At 47.1% G+C, this 20,938-nt stretch overlaps 1 protein-coding gene across 3 annotated transcripts in view; it reads right to left on the bottom strand.

Annotated features, from left to right (window-relative positions):
• The window catches only part of GALNT10 (polypeptide N-acetylgalactosaminyltransferase 10), a 234,020-nt gene that overhangs the window by 40,667 nt on the left and 172,415 nt on the right, over positions 1-20,938 (bottom strand). For all 3 annotated transcript variants that reach the window (XM_047772930.1, XM_047773009.1, XM_047772839.1), the window contains exons 5-6: positions 5,775-5,960; positions 1,488-1,671 (exon numbers count right to left, since the gene is read on the bottom strand). In XM_047772930.1, coding sequence (XP_047628886.1) covers positions 1,488-1,671; positions 5,775-5,960 — 370 coding nt within the window. The remainder of the gene's footprint in view (positions 1-1,487; positions 1,672-5,774; positions 5,961-20,938) is intronic.

The raw sequence follows: 20,938 nt of genomic DNA, 5'->3' as shown, positions 1-20,938 counted from the left end.
AGGGCCTTTGCTAATGTGATCAAGTTAAGGATCTTGAGATGGGGAGACTATCCTGGGGTAATCACAGGGCTGCTAACAAGTGAAGGAGGAGGAGGAGACGTGATGACGAAACCAAGAGACAGGGAGAAAGACGGGGGAGGGAGGTGCAGGGGGATGGGGGGGGGGGAGGGAGCAGGAGAGGGAGGAGGGGAAGACGGGACCACGTTGTGTTGCTGGCTTTGAAAATGGAGGGAGCCGAGAGCCAAAGAACATGAGCACTGAAAGAGGCAAGGAAATAGATTTCCTTCCTAGAACATCCAGAGGAAGCACAACCCAGCCGACACTGGGTGACTGCGATTTAGCCCAGTAAGACTTTTGCAGACTTCTGTACTCCAGTACTTTAAGAGAATAAGTGTGTGTGTGTGTGTGTGTGTGTGTGTGTGAGTGAGTGTGTGTTTTGGCTATGCCTGCGGCATGTGCAAGTTCCCAGGCCAGGGATCGAATCCGTGCCGTAGCAGTGACCTGGGCTACAGTAGTGACATCGCCAGATCCTTAACCTGCTGCACCACAAAGGAACCCCAAATTTGTGTTGTTTTAATAAGTCAGTCAAGCTTGTGGTAATTTATTACTGCCAGCAATAGCTAGGAAATGGATCAGGAACCTAATACAGCAGGAGAGGCTGGACTTTGTACTTTGGATCTTTGTGCATCTCTCTGGCAGGAGAGCTGGACTGGCTTATTCAATGGCTGTAGGAGAAAAGCTCCTTCTGGAGCTTGGGGTATCAGAGAGGGACCGGCTCTACTTCTGGCTTAGCCCTATGCCCCCAGGAAAGCCCCTCCCCGTCCTGAGGCCTCAGTCTCCTCATCTGCAAGGGTTGGAGTCCATTACCTGCAGGTTCCAACCAGCTCTCACATTCTAGGACGCTATGGGCCCAGTCCACACGGCCCCACACTTCGACTGTGGGACTAGCTGTTATTTCCCTAATACTTCCAAGAAGGTATGACTACAGGATGGCCAAAGTTGGCTCCAGAGGCAGACAGACCTATGTGGCATCGAGCCTTTGCCATTCAGAGCTGTGTGACCTGGACAGGCTGCTTAACCTCCTGGAGCCTTGGTGTCTGCACTAGGAAACCATGGATAGTGATTGAGGGTAAAACAGGGTCAGTGTGTAGTGTGCTCAGCACTGTGCCTGGCACTTAGGAAATACACAATAAATGGTGGGGACGCTGACAAAGACGATGAGGATGATGAAGAGGATTACAACTGGTACAAGGCTGGCCCCGCGGCTGGCAGGCCTCGGTGCACAAGGAAGAGGAGATCAGCTGGGTGGTCCAGGAGCCAAGGCTCCGTGCCAAGCTGGGAGGGGCTGTGCTTCTGGTTGGGGACAACTGCCCCGGCCCCTCTGCAATGGACTTTTGGGGGAGGTGGCAATCCTGAGCTGTGTGTGTGTTGGGGAGGGGTCACTGGCTCAGCCACGGGGACCGGCCTGGGTCACTCCTTGTACTTACTCAAACGGGTCGCTGGGGTCAGCTTTCTGCAGTTCCGGGGGGATCGGGATCCGCTTGTAGTACATTTCCCAGTCAAAGGCGCCCCGCATGGCATCCCCGGCCTGTGTCTCGTATCGAAAGTCATCGTGGTCAATCACATCAATCATCGGGCACACGATGGTCTTGCGGTTCCGAGCAATGCGGTCTGCAGAAGCCAAGAGATGCCCATTAGGGAGGCCAGACGGGGCAGCAGCTCCGTGCTTGACACTGCTCTGCAAGTTACTCACATTTTTAACATGTTCCCTGGGTGATTTCTCTCAACACTCAAGTTTGAGAGTCCAGAAGGAAGAAAGAGCACAAGTTTCAACCGAGATGGACCAGGACTGCCAGGAACAACCTGCCATCCATGGGGAGTGAGGATGTCCCGCAGCCCCAGCGTTTTCCTCTGTGAAATGGGGAGAAGCAGCTCTGGCTGCAGGAGTACTGGGTACAGTCATTTCCAAAGGTGCTGAGCACAGGGGCCTGGCGTGCTCAGCACTGCTGTGGAAGGAGATTCATCTCCTTCCTGGCCGGGTTCTGCCAGGCTCCCTGTTCTGACTCCTGAACTTGATTTGTGGTCCAGAAGCCAGATCCCTCAGCACTTGTCCCTTAAGGCAGACCACCTGTCCCTGAAGCTCCCCAACACTCCTGGCTGCTGTCAGAGGACAAATGGTCCTTGCAAGAGAGACCATCTCACTTTTATCAACTGTCAGAACTGCTAAGGAGCCCATGGACGACTCCATGAGCTCGTCAGGGCTGGAGGTGTGGAAGATGGGTCTGGTGGACCTCTGCCCTGCAAAGATGCTACAGGTAAGGTGATTCAAGATGGCAAACACTGGAGTTCCCATCGTGGCGCAGTGGTTAACGAATCCGACTAGGAACCATGAGGTTGCGGGTTCGGTCCCTGCCCTTGCTCAGTGGGTTAACGATCCGGCGTTGCCGTGAGCTGTGGTGTAGGTTGCAGACGCGGCTTGGATCCTGCGTTGCTGTGGCTCTGGCGTAGGCTGGCAGCTACAGCTCTGATTAGACTCCTAGCCTGGGAATCTCCATATGCCGTGGGAGCGGCCCAAGAAATAGCAAAAAAAAAAAAAAAAAAAGATGGCAAACATGTGCCTTAACCTACATGGCTCTGCGTTCCTTTCAAGCCAGGGAGAGACTGACTCTATAAAATAAAATTCACTCTCCGCCCTTCAGTGTGCCTCCTGCCGGAGAGCCCTGACTATAGCCAGTTAGCACCAGTGACTGGGGGCAGATGATCTGCCACGAGGGGCAGGTAGGCTCTGCTGGGTGCCTGGCTGCTTGGACCGGGAGTCAGGTTCAAGGCTTGGAAGGGAAGCCTGGTAGTGCCACTATAGGCTGGCAAATACCTAGGGCCCAGGCTTCATCAAGCTACAGCAGACTTTTCTTCTAGGAGAGAAAGCAGCACTTTGGCCTTTTTCTAAACTGTAAGACAGAATCCATAGGTGGGCCACGCGATTGTGTTTGCGATGAAGCACAAAAGAATACAGAACGTCAGGGTGCGTTCTAGGTGCTGAGGGACAAGTACTGTCTTGGGAATGAAACATGCTCTAGTCACACTGCAGTAGTGTGTGCATTTGTGCACAGGACTGACACGTCCAGCATATTTCTGACTGTGGCACATGGTCCAAAAAGTTTGAGAAATGCTGCCTTAGTCCCCAAGTGTCAACAGGGCCAACCAATGCCGGAAGCACCCAGGGTGCGTTAAAATCCCCCTAGGGCCACCCCGCCCCAGGCCCACTGAATTAGCATCTCTGGTGTAGAGCCTGGAACTGCTGTGTGGAAAGGCTCCCTAGGGATTCTTGAGGAAGCTGAAGAATCTCTCCAGGGAAAGATCTAGAGAAGGGCCTCCCTTCCTAATTATTCATGGGCACAAGGGGGACTTCACCAGGGACATGGTGCTGTGTTGGACGCTGGCCGAATGTGGGAGGCAGTACTCCACAGTGCTGTGCTGCCTTGGAGACAAAACGCCCGGGTTCCCACCCTGGTTTTGTCACCTACTACTAGTATAACCTTGGGAAAGATTATCTGATGCCTCTGAACCTTGGCTTCCCGGCCGACAAAATGGAGGAGATGGCATCTATTGCGTGGGTCTCTGTGAAGACAGACTGGGATAGTGAACCGAGACGCTTAGCCCAGCCCTGAGCATGCAGCCATCCCTCGGCCGACATTCTCGCTGCCCAGGACTGCTGGAAGCAGCTCAGAAGCAGGGGCTGTAAGGCTGAGAGTTGCCCTTACTCTCTCTGCCCTGCAGTTACCTTATCTGCAATATGTGGATAGTGACGCCTGGCCTGTCTGCTTAACCACGGAACTGTCACATTCAAATGAGGCTGTGGCCTAAAAAGCTAAGGCACTGGAAGAGCTGTGATGATGATGAGGACGCGGTGAGAGAAATGATGAAAATGACGATCAACAGTGGCTTCCTTTGTGGGGGCTGTACCCCTCTCAGGCTCAGAAACGCCTAGTCTCCGAAGAAGGCAGAGTGAGCCATGTGTGGAGGTGTTTGTGGCTTCAGAGACATAAGCCATGATGGGCTTGGTCAGCTGCTCACATTAGTGGGCACGAGCTCTTCAATCGACACCACTGGTTCATATGACTATTGGCAAAAGGCGAAAAGAAAAAAAAAGAGGAAGAATGTTTCTTCCATGTACGCCTGCAGATTATGAAAATTACCCTCATATATTTCCATAGAAACAGAGTTAAGGCTATTAGACGACAAGCTCAGCTTCGTGCTCCACCACTTCATCCTCTTTATGAGTCACTCAATGACCCACCGAATGGGATGTTCCTTCAGGACTATAAATTAGGCGATTTAGAGTGAGTTTTTCCCCTTTTTTCTTTCAGTGATGAGAGGCAGATGCAGATCTCTTGGTTTAATCAAATAAAGAGTTTACCAGGAAATCTAGGTTATGGATTTTACCAGAAAATCTATATTTTCCCAACCCAGTGGGATCCCAGACCCTTGGGATCAGAAGGCATATAATTCTGACATTCCATGCTGATCTGTGTTAGGAGGCACATTTGCTAGGTTATCCCATTCAACTGTGTGGGTTTTGCTTTCGGTCCTCACTTCCGGTGAGGCAGCCCAATCGGTGCCCCCCAAAGTGGAGTCCCTGCACCAGCGGCACCGACATCACCTGGGTGCTATTGGGAAGGCAGCTCCTCAAGCGCCACCCTGAGAATCGCAAACTCTGGAGTGGGCCCAGCACTCTGTGTCTTAACACCTCTTCTGATACAGGCTTAAGCCTGCCCTAAACCTGAGTCCTCTCTGTTCCCTAAGCTTTCTGTCGCGGAGAGCGTACCCATCCATCTCTGAGGCGTTCACTGTTCTCTCTGCACTGACAGATCTTTCCTAGACTGCCTCCTTCCGTGCCCCTCACCTGACTCCCGGGCCTGACAGGACATTTCCTCTTTTTTTTTTTTTAGGACATTTCCTCTTTGATGTCCACCTGTCGGCAGCCGCTCACTGCCTTCCTCAAAGCTGAAGACCTCAGGATGCAGACCTGGTTTTCATCCAGCCACGAGACCCTCACTGCCTGGCATCCAGTCCTCATGTCTCCTTTCTGTGCACAGGGCCACGTGCATGACTCCTGCCAAGTCCAAAGCCCTTCCCTAACAGCACTGAGAAACTCTCTGAAGAGAAAATGAATTCAGGGAGGCAGCGTGGAGTCCTGGAAGCGGATAGACTTTGGAGCCAGACAGGTGGTGTTTGACACTTACGGCCCAAGGGAACAAGCGAGTCACTCAATCTCTCTGAACTTCAGTTTCTTCTACTATGAAAGGGGACACTTCAGCCTGGCACGGTTTTGTGAGGATTAGAGATAAAGCTTACAACCTTCCTGGTTCACGTAGCAGTGTAGTGAATGATAACTGTGCTAAGCTGATATGATGATGTCGCCTACAATTTGGCTCTCAGCAGTAGGCAGCCTTGGCTTGCGTTCCAGTAACACTGAAGTAACCTGGGGGAAGCAATCATGTCACTAGACACCAGTGTGCCTTATGACATTGAACAAGTCACTTCCCCTCTCTGTGTCTCAGCTTCCTTTTCTGTGATGAAGGGACAGGACTGAATGGATTTTTTAAGGTCGCTTTGATCACTCTCGAAGACCTGACCCCCTCGTGGCGCCTGACATTGTGCTGCGTGCATCTCAAGCAGGCCAGGGAAGCCTTGTGGATGCCTTCCTGCAAAAGGCTGGGGCCAGTGGCCGCCTCCCTCCAGGCCGCTGGCCTCACCTTGGGAGCCTCCCTTACCGAGCAAGGGGGGGAGCCAGTTGACATTGGCTTCACAGTGTGAGTCCAAGAATGTGATGACATCCCCAGTTGCTGCTGAGGCCCCCAGCATCCTGGTCCTTATCAGCCCTTCCCGTTTCTTGGTTCGGAGAATCCTCACGTTGGGGAACAGGGCCATGTAGTCTTCGAGTGGCTTCTTCAGGTGCTCTGCGAGGGAGAGAGAAGGGGACAGATGGACAGAGGGGTAAGAACAGCTGCTGGGCCATCATTCTTGCACCGCTGCCCCCCCTCCTTACACGCACACTTCACAGTGGAGACAGGGCTTTCTGGTACCCTGCCTCACTGGACCTTTCAGATATGGCCAAGAAGGGCAGGTGTCACCACCTGCATACTGCACATGAGGAAACTAAAATTTAAAGAGGTCCAGTGTTAGTACACAGGGAGAGGGCTTCTATATGAAGGAGGTGGCAGCTGTGGTTTATGCCTGGTTGAGACCCATTCCCTAATTTTCTAGCAAAAATATTTTGATTTTTCTTTGGAAAATTCCCCCTCCCCTTCTCAGTCCATCAGACTTGGTGGGCCTGACCCCATCTCTTGGTTCCAAGAGGGAGGGGCATGTGGCTTGGGCTTGACCAGTCAGGTCACTCCATTCCTTGGCTATGGTGATTGGCTCAGGGATGGCCACATGACCCGAGTTGGTCCAAACAATGAATCCGGAGAACTTTTTCTCAAAACTATTGAAAAATGAGGCCCTTTCTTCTTTAGAGGTGATAGGCTGGCTGGCCATAAGTTTGGAGCTACTCGTGACATCTTTAGCAAAATGAGATGATGAAAGGTAGAGGAGGATCTGCTGAGACTGAAGTGGAGGTGTAAAAAGAGAAGGAAAAGGTGTTACACTGAAGAGATTTTGATTCCCCAGACCCTGCTGTGCCCGCAGCAGACAGACTCCAAGATGTTCTTATTGCACACGACAACCAATTCCTCCTTTAATTTATTCTATTGCAGGCTGGCCTCTGTTCCATGCCTGGAAAAGCTGTGGTAAGTAAATCTCAAAGACAGTCTCTTTCTACTAAAAGTGCCAGCCTTAACATTGGTGTCTCTTGATTTTAAACAGGGTTAGGACCCTTTATGAAAGATCTAGTATGGCTACCAAAAACTCCTACAGTTTATATCATACTTAATGGTAAAAAATTGAATGCTTTTCTCCTATGATCAGGAGAAAGCCTATACATTTTTTTCACCATGTCACTATTGTTCTAAAATTCCTAGCCAGTGCATCTGGTAAGACAAAAATAAATACATAAATAAATAAATAAAAGGCATAAAGATTGAAAAGAGAAAGGCAGCAGTGTTTTTTAATTGTAGATGACATGTTTTTTTTTACACAGAATATCTTAAGAAATCTACAAAGAAACTAGAACTAACAGGTAAACTTAGCAAGATTTCAGGATACAGGTCAGCATTTAAAAATCAACTGTAGGAGTTCCCGTCGTGGCGCAGTGGTTAACAAATCCGACTAGGAACCATGAGGTTGCGGGTTCGGTCCCTGCCCTTGCTCAGTGGGTTAACGATCTGTCGTTGCTGTGAGCTGTGGTGTAGGTTGCAGACGCGGCTTGGATCCTGCGTTGCTGTGGCTCTGGCGTAGGCTGGCGGCTACAGCTCCGATTCAACCCCTAGCCTGGTAACCTCCATATGCCGAGGGAGCGGCCCAAGAAATGGCAAAAAAAAAAAAAAAAAAAAATCAACTGTAAGGCTACACACTAGCAAATAAGAAAGCAATTGGAAAATGCAATTAAAAATGGTAAAAATACCATCTACAATTTAATAAAGGAAGTATAAAATGTATAAAAGTATAAAATGTAAAACACCCTTGAAAGAAATACACAAAATAAATGGAAAAATAGTCTATGTTCGTGAATTGGATGATTTAATGGTGTTAAGATGGCAATACCTCCTATGTTGATCTACATATTCGATGTGATTAAAATCAAAACTGGCTTCTTTGCAGAAATTGACAATTGACAAGCAGATTCTAAAATTTATGGAAATGCAAGGGATCAAGGGATCCAGAATAGCTAAAAAAAACTTTTGATTACTTATACATGAAAGCTCATAGCAACACTATTCACAATAGCTAAATGGTGAAAATAACCCAAATTTCCATCACCTCATAAACAGATAAATGAATATGGACTATATCCCTACAATGGAATATTAGTTGGCCAAAAAAGAAATGAAATACTGACACATGCCACAATGTGGATGAACCTAGAAAGCATGATATTAAGCAGAAGATAGAAGACACAAAAGGTCGCATGCACTATCATTCCATTTGTGTGAAATTCTAGAATAGATGAATCCACAGGGACAGAAAGCATATCAGTGATTATTATGAACTGGGGGGAGAGGAATGGGGAGTGACTGCTTAATAATTATGAGGCTAACTTTTGGGGTGGTAAAAATATTTTGAAACTAGATAAAGGTGATTTTTGCATAATATTATGAATGTACGAAATACCAATGAATCCTATACTTTAAGAGAGTATTATATATTTTAACATGATTAACTTTATGTTATGTAAATTTTACCTCAATTTTTTACAAAGGCTAAAGGATATGAATAGGCACTTCTCCAAAGAAGATATACTCATGGCCAACAAACACATGAAAAGATGCTCAACATCATTCGTCACCAGGGATATAAAATCAAAACCAGTGAGATACTATTTCACATCCCCTAGGATGGCTATACTGAAAAAGTCAGGTAATAACAAGTGCTGACAAGGATATGGAAAATCAAGAATTCTCATATACTGTTGGTGAGAATGTAAAATGGTGCAGCCACTTTGGAAAATAGTCTGGCGGTTTCTCAAACAGCGGAATGCAGTTATTACCATATAACCCTGCAATTCTACTCCTAGGTTTATATTCAAGAGAAATGAAAATATGTGTCCACACAAAAACTTGCATACTACGGTTCCTAGCAGCAGTGTTCATAGTATCCCCAAATTGAAAATCACATCATCCACATGTCCATCAACTGACAAATGGATAAAAATGTAATATACCCATAAAGTGGAAATACTCTTCAGTAATAAAAAAGAATGATAGACTGCAATAATATGGATGAGCCTTAAAAATAGTATGCTGGGTGAAAGAAATCAGACACATAAGACTAGACATTATATGATTATATTTACATGAAATTTTGAGAAAGGCAAAACTAGAGGCAGAAAGGAAATCAGTGGTTTCCTCGAGCTGGGATGGGCATGGGGATTGACTGCAAACATGCAGAAGGGAACTTTTCAGAGTGATGGAAATGTTCTAAAACTGGATTATGGTGACAGTTTTATAACTATATAATTCAGTTAAAAACACAGGCTTAAAATGGGTGATTTTTATGATATATAAATTACACCTCAATAAGTTGTTAAATTCTTTAAAAAAAAAAAAAGAAAAAGAAAAAATCAATTGTGTTTCAATATCCTGGCAAAGAACAATTGGAAAGTGCAATAAAAACAGCATTTACAATAGCCTCATTGGGGTAAAGACCCAAATAAATGGAGAGAGAAATCATATGTACAGATTGGAAGACTCAATATTATTAAGAGTCAATCTTCCTCAAATTGAACTACTGATTTAATATAATTCTAATAAAATCATAGCTAACCTTTTAAAACCAAAAACTTGACTCTAAGATTTATATGGAAATGAAAGTACTTAGAATAGTCAAAACAACCTTGAAAAAGAAGGACAAAGTTGGAGGACTTACACTGATTTCAAAACTTATTATAAAGCTAAAATAATCAAAACAGTGTGGTATTGGCAAAGAACAAACATAAGGGAGTAAAGAACAGAAAAGAGCAGTCAGAAGTGAACCCGCATAGATATTGCCGACTGATTTTTGACAAAGGTACCAAGGCAATTCAATGAGGAACTAAAAGAATTTTCAACACGTGTGCTAGGATAACTGGATAAACATATGAAAAAACATGAACTCAATCCCTACCTCATATCATACAGCCCAAATAAATTCAGATAGATCACAGACAGACTTAAACATAAAGGCCAGAGCTATAAAGCTTCTTGAAAGCATAGGACAGCTTTGTGAACTTGGGGGAGAAACAGATTTCTAACCCCTGAAAGTGCTAATCCATATTTAAAAATGAGACATTAGGCTTGATTAAAATGAAGAATGCTCATTATAAATAAAGAGCAAATAAAGACTGCTCTTTAAGAACTTGCTCATGAAAAGACACCAGTAAGAAAACGACAAAGCATGCAGTATTCTGGGAGAAAATATTCACAATACACATATCTGACAAAGAATGTGTATCTAGAACTTACAAAGAATTCTGATGAAGTCAATAATTAAAAGAGAACCAATTAAAAATGGGCACAAAACTTGAAAACACATTTCACAAGAGGATTGATATACAAATGGCCAATAAGCACATGAAAAGGTGTTGTGCAAATTCAAAGCAAGAGATACCAGTCACTACACATCCCTCAGAAAGGCAAAAATTAAAAACAGGGACAGGGAGCTCCGGTCCTGGCTCAGCGGTTAATGAACCTGGCTAGCATCTATGAGGACGCGAGTTTGATCACTAGACTCACTGAATGGGTTAAGGACCAGCGTTGCCATGAGCTGTGGCGTGGGTCGCAGACATGGCTTGGATTCCGCATTGCTGTGGCTGTGGTGTACGCTGGCAGCTGTAGCTCTGACTCAACCTCTAGCCTGGGAACCTCCACATGCCGTAGGTGGGGCTCTAAGAAGACAAAAGGGAAAATAAATAAATAAATAAACGAACGAACGAACAGGGGCAATTCACGTAGTGGGGAAGAAATGAGTGCGAGGCGAAATCCTCACTCATTGCTGGAAAGAGTACACAGTGGAACAGACACTTTGGAAAGCTGTTTGATTTCTTCTTATAAAGATAAACACACAACAATCCTATGCTCGGCAATTCCACTACTAGGTTTGCACCCAAGAGAAATAAAAGCATACACCCACATATTTAGCCAAAGAATGAAGACATGAATTAAAAAGATATCTGTACCCCTAGGTTCATCAAAGAATGATTTATAATATCCACGATATGGAAATAACCAAAGTGCCCACTGACAAATGAATAGATAAAGAATATGTCTCACACACACACACACACACACACACACACACACACAATCCCTGGAAAACACAAAAGGAATAAAAAAGAAAGAAGTCCTACCATTTGCAACAACATGGATGGACCTTGAAGGTATTACGCTAAACAATATAAGTCAGACAAAGACAAACGCAGCACGAGTTCACTCATATGCGCAATCCGAAGGAAAAAAAAAAACCCAAATAAATGAACATAAAGAAAACAAGCACATGTGGATTACAGCCGAATGGTGACCAGAGGGGAAGGAGAGTGGGGCGAAGGCGAAATGAGGAAAGGAAATCAACCGTATGGTGACGGACGGTAACTAAAGTTTGGTGGTGAGCACATTTTAGTGTATACCGAAGCTGAAATACAAGGTACACAAGAGGAGTTCCCGCTATGGCACAATGGGATCAGCAACATCTTGGGAGCACTGGGTCATGGGCTTAATACCTGGCCTGGCACAGTGGGTTAAAGATCTGGCATTGATGCTGTTCCAGCTTAGGTTGTGACTGCGGCTCAGATCTGATCCCTGGCTCGGGAACTCTATAAGCTGCGTGGCAGCCAAAGACGACAAAAAAAAAAAAAAAGGCAATATACACACGAAACTTGTATAATGTTATAAATTAGTGTTACCTCAATTAAAAAAATACAAGCACAAAAAGACTAACACTGTTTCATACTAGTTTATTCATAATAGCCCCAGACTAGAAACAACCTAACTGTCCACCAGCAGGGGAAGAGGTAAACAGATTGTGGTAGCCACACCACAGACTCCTACGCAGCAATAAAAAAAAACATTTTGGTACATCCAACCACATGGATGAATTTCAAAACTATTTCGTTGGACCAAAGAAGCCAGACACACAAAAAATTTAGTGTATTGTTTCATCTGAAGTTCATCAACAGCCAGAATATTCTATGATGACAGAATTAGGAACAGTGTTTGCCCTTGGGTGTGGGGACTAATTAGAGAGAGCACCAGGGAACTTTCCAGGGAGAGGCAATTCCTTAATCTTGATTGGGGTGATGGCTTCCCAGGTACATACATTTGTTAAACCTTATGGAATTTTATACTTATATTTTTCACTGTTTGTAACTTCAACGTCCATTAAAAAAAAATACTTGTCAAAGCACACTCTTCCTCTCTCTCAGCTGGTAAAGGAGAAGTGTAGTAAAGTGTCACTGACCAGGAATCAGGAAAAAACTGGGCCGTACTCGCACCTCTGGCACAGTGAGCCCATCAGTGAATTCCTCTGGGCCACAGTGCTTCTCTGAATCAGGGTCTGGATCAGAAGGTCTTCAGGGGCCCTGGGCCAGGTCTCTCAGAAGCCCAGGTAAGACATGACCGGAGCTGCTGGGCTCTCTGTCCTTGCCAGCCCCTGGGGTGATGGATCACCTTCCCTAACCCAATTCCTGAATCCTGCTCTGAATTCACTCCATCAGGGGTTAGAGCTGGAAGGGCCCTCCTAATCAGGGGGCATGGCCGAATCACTCAGTGAGCTAGCATCCTCCCGGGTGGCTGTGGTTCACTAGACTGACGGCAGCATTAGCATCTTTGGTTTTACTTGACCCACAGCTAATTTTAATGCACAGGAGCAGGCCTGGAAACCACAGGAGCAGTTCAGTCTCTTCATTTTACAGATAGAAAGCTGAGGTCCAGAGAAGGGAAGGGCACACCTCTGGTGCACAGCTAACAGAGTCGGGGTCCCCTGCTTGATCCAGAGCCCAATAAACTGTTTATGTTTCTAACCCTGTATAGAAATGAACCATTTTCATTGGTGAAGCAGACTATGACTCACAAAAGGAGCTTCACCTATTTTATCTCCCTTAATTCATATAATCATATTCTGCATTATGGTTCTCCCCATTTTTTTTGTTTGCTTTTTAGGGCCACACCTGCAGCATATGGAAGTTCCCAGGCTAGGGGTCTAATCAGAGCTGCATCTGCCCACACCACAGCCACAGCAAAACCAGATCTGAGCCGAGTCTCTGACCTACACTATAGCTCACAGCAACATCGGATCCTTAACCCACTGATCAAGGCCAGGGATCAAACCTGCATCCTCATGGATACTAGTCGGGTCCATTACCACTGAGCCACAACAGAGACTCTCCTCATTTGACAGATAATAAAACTGATGCGAGAGTTCCCATGTGGCACAGCAGTAACGAACCTGACTAGCATCCATGACGATGAGGGTTCAATCCCTGGCCTCATTCAGTGGGCTGAGGATCCAGTGTTGCCTTGAGCTGTGGTGTAGGTCATCCATGGCTTGGATTCTGAGTTGCTGTGGTATAGGTCGGCAGGTGCAGCTCCAATTGGACCCCTAGCCTGGGAATTTCCGTATGCCACAGGTGCAGCCCTAAAAAGGCAGAAAGAAAGCAAGAAAGCAAGAAAGAAAGAAAGCAAGAAAGAAAGAAAGGAAAGAAAGAAAAAGAAAGAAAGAAAACTGATGCTCAGAGAAGCTAAGAAACTTGCCTGAGGCGTACAGCCAGTAAATTGCCAGGTTCTCTGCAGAAACCCGAGGCGTTCCCCTCTCTCGTGGTGTTTTCCCAACCTCTCATAATCATATACCACAGGCACAATTTTTGCCACATCCACCTACCTTAGTACAATTAACTTAAGGATTTTTTTAAATCAACTCAATTTTTTTAAATTAAAATTTTTATTTAGCCAATTTATTTAAAAGGAAATGTTAAACATCATAAACGGAAAATCAGTACCACTTGTGAAAAAGAACCCAAGCAAATACAAGACTTGAGCAGATCCTCCTGCCTCTGTGACTGGGAGCTTAAGGTCTGCCTCTCCCTTTGTCAGAAGGGAAATAGGGGAAACCAGCCGAGACTTCCCGTCTGAGCTCATCAGGAGAAACAAGAGAGCAGGAGAGAGAAAGCCTTCTCTCCCCATGAGTCCACATTACTTCATGCAATCTTTGAGCCACATGGGATCACGTCAGGTACCACTTAGAATCGCTTCCATGCTGTCACACCGAAGGAAACACTGCTCCAGACACGAGTGTCCAGGAACTTCTGAGAGGGGAGGTGTGTTTTGTGTCGGGTTGTCTGGCCTTGGCAAGTCAGTACGATTAAAAGATATACAGAGCAAGGGTCACCTCCCTATACAGCCCGAGGCTGGAAGGCTGAAAAATACCCCAGGTGGCTGCCTCGCTTGCTCTCAAAGATGAATTCGGCCTCCTCTGCCCTTGCCCTTGCCTCTTTGGAACACTGGCTCTGTAGAGAGCAGAAATCAATTTGCCCTAATTGAGGGACGAACTCTTTCCAAAAGAGACTTTCTTGGGCAGTGAGACAAGATAGCAAGAGGTATGATCACGCCCCGGATAGGCTGCTGTTGAGGCAGGAATACTATTTCAAAAATACAAAAAGGAACACTCAAGAGTCATCGTCTGTGACCAGCGCATCTTCCTGGCTGGATTCAACTGGTAGGTCATTAACACGAGGATGAGATAATCTCCTTTACCACAGACCACTACGCCCATCAGAGGGAGAAATACCGCCTCGTCCGGCTCTAATCATCGAGGGTCCAGCTCAGGCAGAGCCCCGTCGCTAAATCACCCCGAACGCAGATGGCCGCCGTCATTACAGATGGGCCAATTACGGCCTTTTGACAGCTTGTGGGCAAGTCGGCACAATTATTTAGGGGCAATTATGCTCCTCCTGTCCTCATTGGAAAGAACACTCACACAAAAATCAGGACTGTTGCCTTATTTCACGACACCGTCTTCTTGGATGAGGGCATTCCATAAAGTCACAGAATTTCAGAGCTGGAAGGGACTTTAGAGAAAGATGAGGATGGTTATGATGATGGCAACCACAGGGAGCAATTTCTGAGCCCTGCTCACACACGAGCTCCCTACTTTATCTGCATAATCTCTGTCGTCTACGACACCACTGCTAATGGGGTGTTAAAGCCCTGTTTTATTGAAAAAGACACCAAGAGGCTCAGAGCAGATGCCCAAGGAACACAGTTTACAAATGATGCGGCCAACATCTAAAACTCATCTCTGCTCGCCTGTACAAGGGCAAGCTCTTCCAACTGCACCAAACCCTGGCCTCACTTCTGTCAGTTCCTCCATTCTTCCACCCAAAGAGGAAGGGTGAGGGCCAGAAGCCCCTGGATTTGCCCACAATCATACAGTGAGTCTGTGACACAGCTTTTTCCATGCTGGGATTTCCCCCAGCTTCCTAAGCCCTAAGACAGGGATGGCAAACACAAAGTCACGAAAGTGCCTGCAAGTGCGATGGGTTTGTATTGGATACCCTAAGCAGGGTTAAGAAAGACTCTGAGGCTATACCCTGGCTCTAAGTGCCAGGGCTGAGATGTCTGCCCTGAAGACCAGCAAGGGCCACAGAGGCATCATTCCCATTCCAGGGGCTGCTCTGATTGTACAGCAATGCAGAACTGCTTTTGCCCCCCCACCCCCCCAATTCCATGATGAGGCAGAGTCTTCCAACAAGGGGTGGGGTGGATTCTGAAGGTGAGCCCCCATCAGTGTAAGGCTTTTAAAGCAGGTGTTGGAAGGGCTCCTATCAGATCGCTCACAGCTGGATGCCATGCCCCGCCCACACCACTTCAGCCTTTTGTTCTGTCTGCCCAACTCCCAGCTGCCAGCACCTGCTGCTGCCTGGGGTTCTGTGTCCACGTGGTGGGCCTCAAGTCAGGACCGCAGTGTGTGTGGATAACCACCCCAGCTTCCTCACCCCTCAGGTGGAAAAGCCCTGAGCGTGTGCCCTGTGCTGGCTCCCAGGACTCCCCACAAGATCACCACGGTGTCCACCATGGTGTCCACTACAGTGTCCATCACAGGCACCCTTCCTGGCTGCCTCTTCTTACTTCCCTACTCTCTTGCTGGTCTTTCCTGAAATCTCCTTTCAAAGGAACTACCTGTACCCAAATCCTGTCTTAGGATCAGGAAACGTAACCAAGACAGATTCCAAGCAGCAGGTATGAGTTAGAGGATCTGCAAGGCTGAGTGTAGGATCCCTGGAAGCTGATGGTGACGACATGGGATCAGCAACATCATGATCTTTGGGACCGTTATTTCTGTAAGTAATGGTCACTACATGTTTAATACGCACCCTCCAGGCATTTACTCATCGAATTTCCACAAACACTCCAAGAGGCAGGCTGTGGTTACTGTCCCTGTTTTACTGACGAGGAAACCGGGGCACCAAGAGGCTTGGTAACTTCGCCAAGGTCGCAGCGTAAGTGGCAGGTATCAGATTTAAACCCAGGCAGCCTGACTCCAGAGTCTGTAACCTTCTTTGTTAACTCTTCTTCTTCTTCTTTTTTAATAATTTAAAATCATTCAAACAGATTTAGGAGTTCTCTTGTGGTGCAGTGGGTTAAGGATTCAGTGCTATCACTGCAGAGGCTGTGGTTGCTGCTGTGGTTTGATACTTGGTCCTGGAACTTCCACAGGCCTTGGGTGTGGTTTTAAAAAAAAAAGTTTAAAAAAGCAGAATAATGAAGCTCCGAGGACCCATAAATCAGCTTCAGAAACTGTCACCCCCTGGCCTCTCTTGTTTCATCCTTGCCCCTGCCCCTGGATGACACTGGCGCTGATGGTGTCTGTTCTTTTTTCTTTTAAGGGCCACACCTTATGGACGTTCACATGGAAGTTCCCAGGCTACAGGTCTAATTGGAGCTACAGCTGCCCGCCTACAACACAGTACATGGCAAAGCCAAACCCAAGCCACATCTGTGATCTACACCACAGCTTGTGGCAGCACCAGATCCTTAACTCACTGAGCGAGGCCAGGGATCGAACGCACATTCTCATGGATACTAGTCGGATTCTTAACCCACTGAGCCATGGTGGAAACTCCTGGAGTCTGTTCTAGTATCCACGCTGCTATTAGAGGGGAAAAGCCAAGGGATCATTGGAAGGATGTTACAGCTTCCGCTGGACTAGCTGTCTCTCTCCCAAGAACACTCCCAATGAATTACCCCAATGCTGGGCACACAGTATCTTCTCAAGAACTACTTAATTATCTCACTAGACTTCCCTCAAAGCCACTGCAAGGAGGGCAGGCAGGTATCATCAGTTCTGGTGTGACGGGAGAGGAAATCGAGGCTCAGAAAAGGGAAGGCCTTGCCCCAAACCTCCCAGCCGCTGAGGTCTGAGTGAGGACCAGAACGCAGGGCCTGCGCATCCTAGGTCCTCCCTGTATCTCCCACCTGAGATACACACCCTTCCCTGGGAAGCGCAGCCCTCCCAGGGCCTGTGGTGGAGGGAGTCTCTCCCTCCTTCTGGTCTGAAGGGGCCCAGGACTCTGAGGGTGGTTCTCTCTGGTGGGCTGTGGCATGAGGAGCCGCACTTGGAGGAGCTGCTGAGAGCTCAACTGTGTCTCCCGGCAAAAAGATATGCTGAAGCCCTGACTCCTAGTACCTGGGAGTGTGACTTTACTTGGCAGGTGTGTCTTTGTGACCTTACTTGGGAAGAGCGGCTTTACAGGTATAATCAAGTTGAGATGAGGTCATAGTGGTTTGGGGTGGGCCCTAATCCGATGGCTGGTAACCTTCATAGGAAGAAGGACATCCGGACACACAAGGAGAAGGCCATGTGATCCCAGAGGCAGAGACTGGAACACCAAGCATTGCTGGCAATGCCAGAAGCTAGGGAGAGGTGAGGAAGGACCCTTTCCCAGAGCCTGCAGGGAGAGCACGGCCCCGTCCACAGCTCAATCTCGGACTTCTAGCCTCCACGACTGTGACAGATTTAAGTTCTCGTGTTTTAAGCCACCCTTTGTGGTGCCTTGTTATGGCAGCCTGAGGACACCGGGACAGAAGGGTGAGGTTCTCACACACTGGCATCGAAAGAGTGACACAGCAAGAACATGGCCCAGGACCAGGCCACTGCTGTCCCTTGTCTGGACCACTACAGTCTGCGGAAAAGCCAAAGTAGCCAGGACTGCTGTCCCCGCACCCACTCTGTCTCTCCTTAGTCCAGTCCAGGTGGTCTCTAAAAAGTGAAGTGGATTGTACCTTGGCACATTTCCACTCTTTTGCTTAAAACACTTCCAGGGCTTCTGCTGGCTCTTGGAAGCTTTGCTCAGTGGCAGAACTGTAGCCAGTGAGGTTTCTCTGGGGCAAGAGTATTGCTGATTGGCAACTTTTTCCAGTGGCTCTCGGAAGAAGGTCCAAAATCCTTCCCAAGAATGACAGGCAGGGTATGGCTGGTCCCACCCCCTCTCAGCCTCATCTGCCCCTTCCTTTCTTACTGTCCGCACCAGGTCATCCTCTTTCTGGTGTCCAAGGCCCCATGATGACCTCGTCTGCCTCAGAGTCTAGGTCCACCTTGTCTTCCTGCCTAGACTGCCGAGGGCACGTATCTCCCTGGTTAACTCCTGCTCATCCTTCAGACCTTGGTTCATACTTGAACTCCTCACTAAAGCCTTTCCTGCCCTCCCAGACCAGAGCAGGTCCTAGGACGGATGGTCACAGAGCCCCAGAGCCCTGCAACTCATCTTTCATGCCGCTCAGCTTAGGTCATGGATCCATATCGGTGGGATTACTTACACTGTCTCTCTCCACTCTAAGCTGCAGGAGAGAGAACTCTTTGACTGCTCTGCTCGCCAGAGCATCCTTTGAGCCCAGCGCAGGGCCAGAGGCTTCTGCAAATCCCTCCTGAATCCCCATGCTTTCCTCCTCCATTGTTTCATTTGATTTGATTTGATTTGATTTCCCTGTGAAGAAAGCAGGTCACGGTTCGTCATCCTCATTTCAAAATGAGGGAAGTCAAGTTCAGAAGACGTTTCTGGTCCAAGGTTACACGGTCAGCCAGGTAAGTGGTAAAGACGGGACTCAAATCTAATTCAGTTTGTTCAGAAATCTTGGCTCTATTGCTGTGTGCAATCAAATTAATTCCCAGAGAATTCCAGAGTTTCAATCTCTAGCGGCATCGAGACTCACAGAAACACCTGCTGAGGAGTACCAAAAATAAAGGTGCTCTGTGTGTCCTGAGCGCTGGCAGGACACACATGTGGGAGAGGGCTCCACGGATGGGACTGTGAGGGGGAGGAGGAGAGGGAGGAGAAAAGGAAGGAGGAATTACGCTAGAAGGCCTTTTTCATTCTCCCTTGACGGAGGTCCTCTTATAACTCATTCTAAGGCATAACAGATACTTCTGATGTGTGTTTTTGAAAAAATAACCATTTCTTCCTCTCTTCCCTCCTCTTCCTCTCCCGTTTCTTGACAATAGCCTTATTGAGATATAATCCACATACCACACAATCCACTCATTTAAACAGCATACAATTCCATGTCAATGGGCCATTTCTTCCACTGTTCAAAGTAACGAACCAGCCATCCCTTAGTGAAGCCCTTTCTGCCAGGAAGAATTCCGTTCAGTTTAATCAAGAAAGCGTTTACCTCATTCCTGCTGTGTGTCAAGAATTCTGCTCAGCACATTCTTCTCTGCTGATCTAGCACGGTAGCTTTCAAAGTGTGATCCCTGACCAGCTTCAGCAGTGTCATCTGGGAACGTATTAGAGATGCCAATTCTTAAGCCTCAGTGCAGACTTACTGAGTCAGATGACTGGGGTCTGTGGATCTGGAATTTAACAAGCCGCCCAAGTGACTGTGCTGCGTGTCAACGTTTGAGAGACACTGATCTAACGGAATGTAGACCGTGCACTCCGAAATAAACTTAGGCGATTATCATCATACAGTCACCCTCTGTGTCTGTGGGTTAAGCATCTGCGGATGCAACCAAACATGGATTGAAGATATTCAGAAAAAAGGAGTTCCTGTGTGGCTCCACGGATAAAGGACTCGACACAGTGTCTAAGAGGATGCAGGTTTGAGCCCTGAACTCATTCAGTGGATTAAGGACCTGGTGTTGCTACAAGCTATGGCATAGGTCACAGCTAATGTTGCCGTGGCTGTTGTGTAGGCCTTAGTTGCAGCTCCAGTCTGACCCCTGGCCCAGGAACTTCCATATGCCATAAGTGTAGCCATAAAAATAAAATAAAATAATAATAATAAAAAGAAATAAAATATACCAGGGAAAAATCCAGGAAGTTCCAAAAAGTAAAATTTGAATTTGCTGTGTGCTGGCAACTATTTACACAGCATTACATTGTGTTAGGTATCATAAGCGATCTTGAGATTTAAAGTATTTGGATGTGTGTAGGTTACATGCGAACACTACACCATGTTATTTGAGGGACTTGAGCAGCCACGGATTTTGGTATCTGCGAGGGCGGTGGTGGAGCTGGTCCTCAAACCAGAATCCAAGGATACTGAGGGATGACTATACCACGGTCTGTAAAAGATCAGGAATACAATCCTATGTTTCCTGCTAGAATAACAGAAAACTAAAGCTCTCCAAGGAATCCAAAACTATTTCCTGGCCGGAGCAAAACCGTGAAGGGGGTGGCGCTGGCCAAGGGCCATCCGTCCATCCCTCCTCCTCACACTGAGCGGTCCCGGCCTGGCCTGGCTTCCCCTCCCCTCCCTCCCCCACCCCTCCTCTCACCTTCCAGTGAGAAAGGAATCTGACAAATGAATGCACCTCCTGAGAGGCTCACAGCAAGGCTTCTCAAACCACCTAAGAACCCCCAGGGAAAGTGGTTTTCACACACATGCCGGGCAGATTCTGACTCCCCATGTCAGGGAACATTGGCTTCTAAACCTTGTGAAGAAAAGGACCCAAAAAGAGGAATACATTTTATACCACGACCTGGTACACATGCACACAACTGAAATACAGGGTGTGATGCACTTGGTGGTGGGTTTTTGTTGTTGATGTTGTTTTCCTATTCTATCCTCTTGTATTTCATTTCTGTTAAAAAGCTGGTCACGACCCCAGGATTTCATGACTCTCCAATAAGCCTACCATGGTCTGAAAAACCATGGCCCAGGGCAGAGGCTGGAACCTACAGTGTTTAAAAAAAGACGCTCCACTTGGCCCTGAGGCCCTCGGCCAGGGCCCCCAGCCCCAGGCTAGTGCTCTACAAGACCTCGTGGTTGTTGTTGGTTTTATTACTGGACTTCTGAGAATGTGTATAAAT

Source organism: Phacochoerus africanus, chromosome 1 (genome assembly GCF_016906955.1).
Source record: "Phacochoerus africanus isolate WHEZ1 chromosome 1, ROS_Pafr_v1, whole genome shotgun sequence".
NCBI lineage: Eukaryota > Metazoa > Chordata > Mammalia > Artiodactyla > Suidae > Phacochoerus > Phacochoerus africanus.
This window is presented reverse-complemented; position numbering and strand designations above follow the sequence as displayed.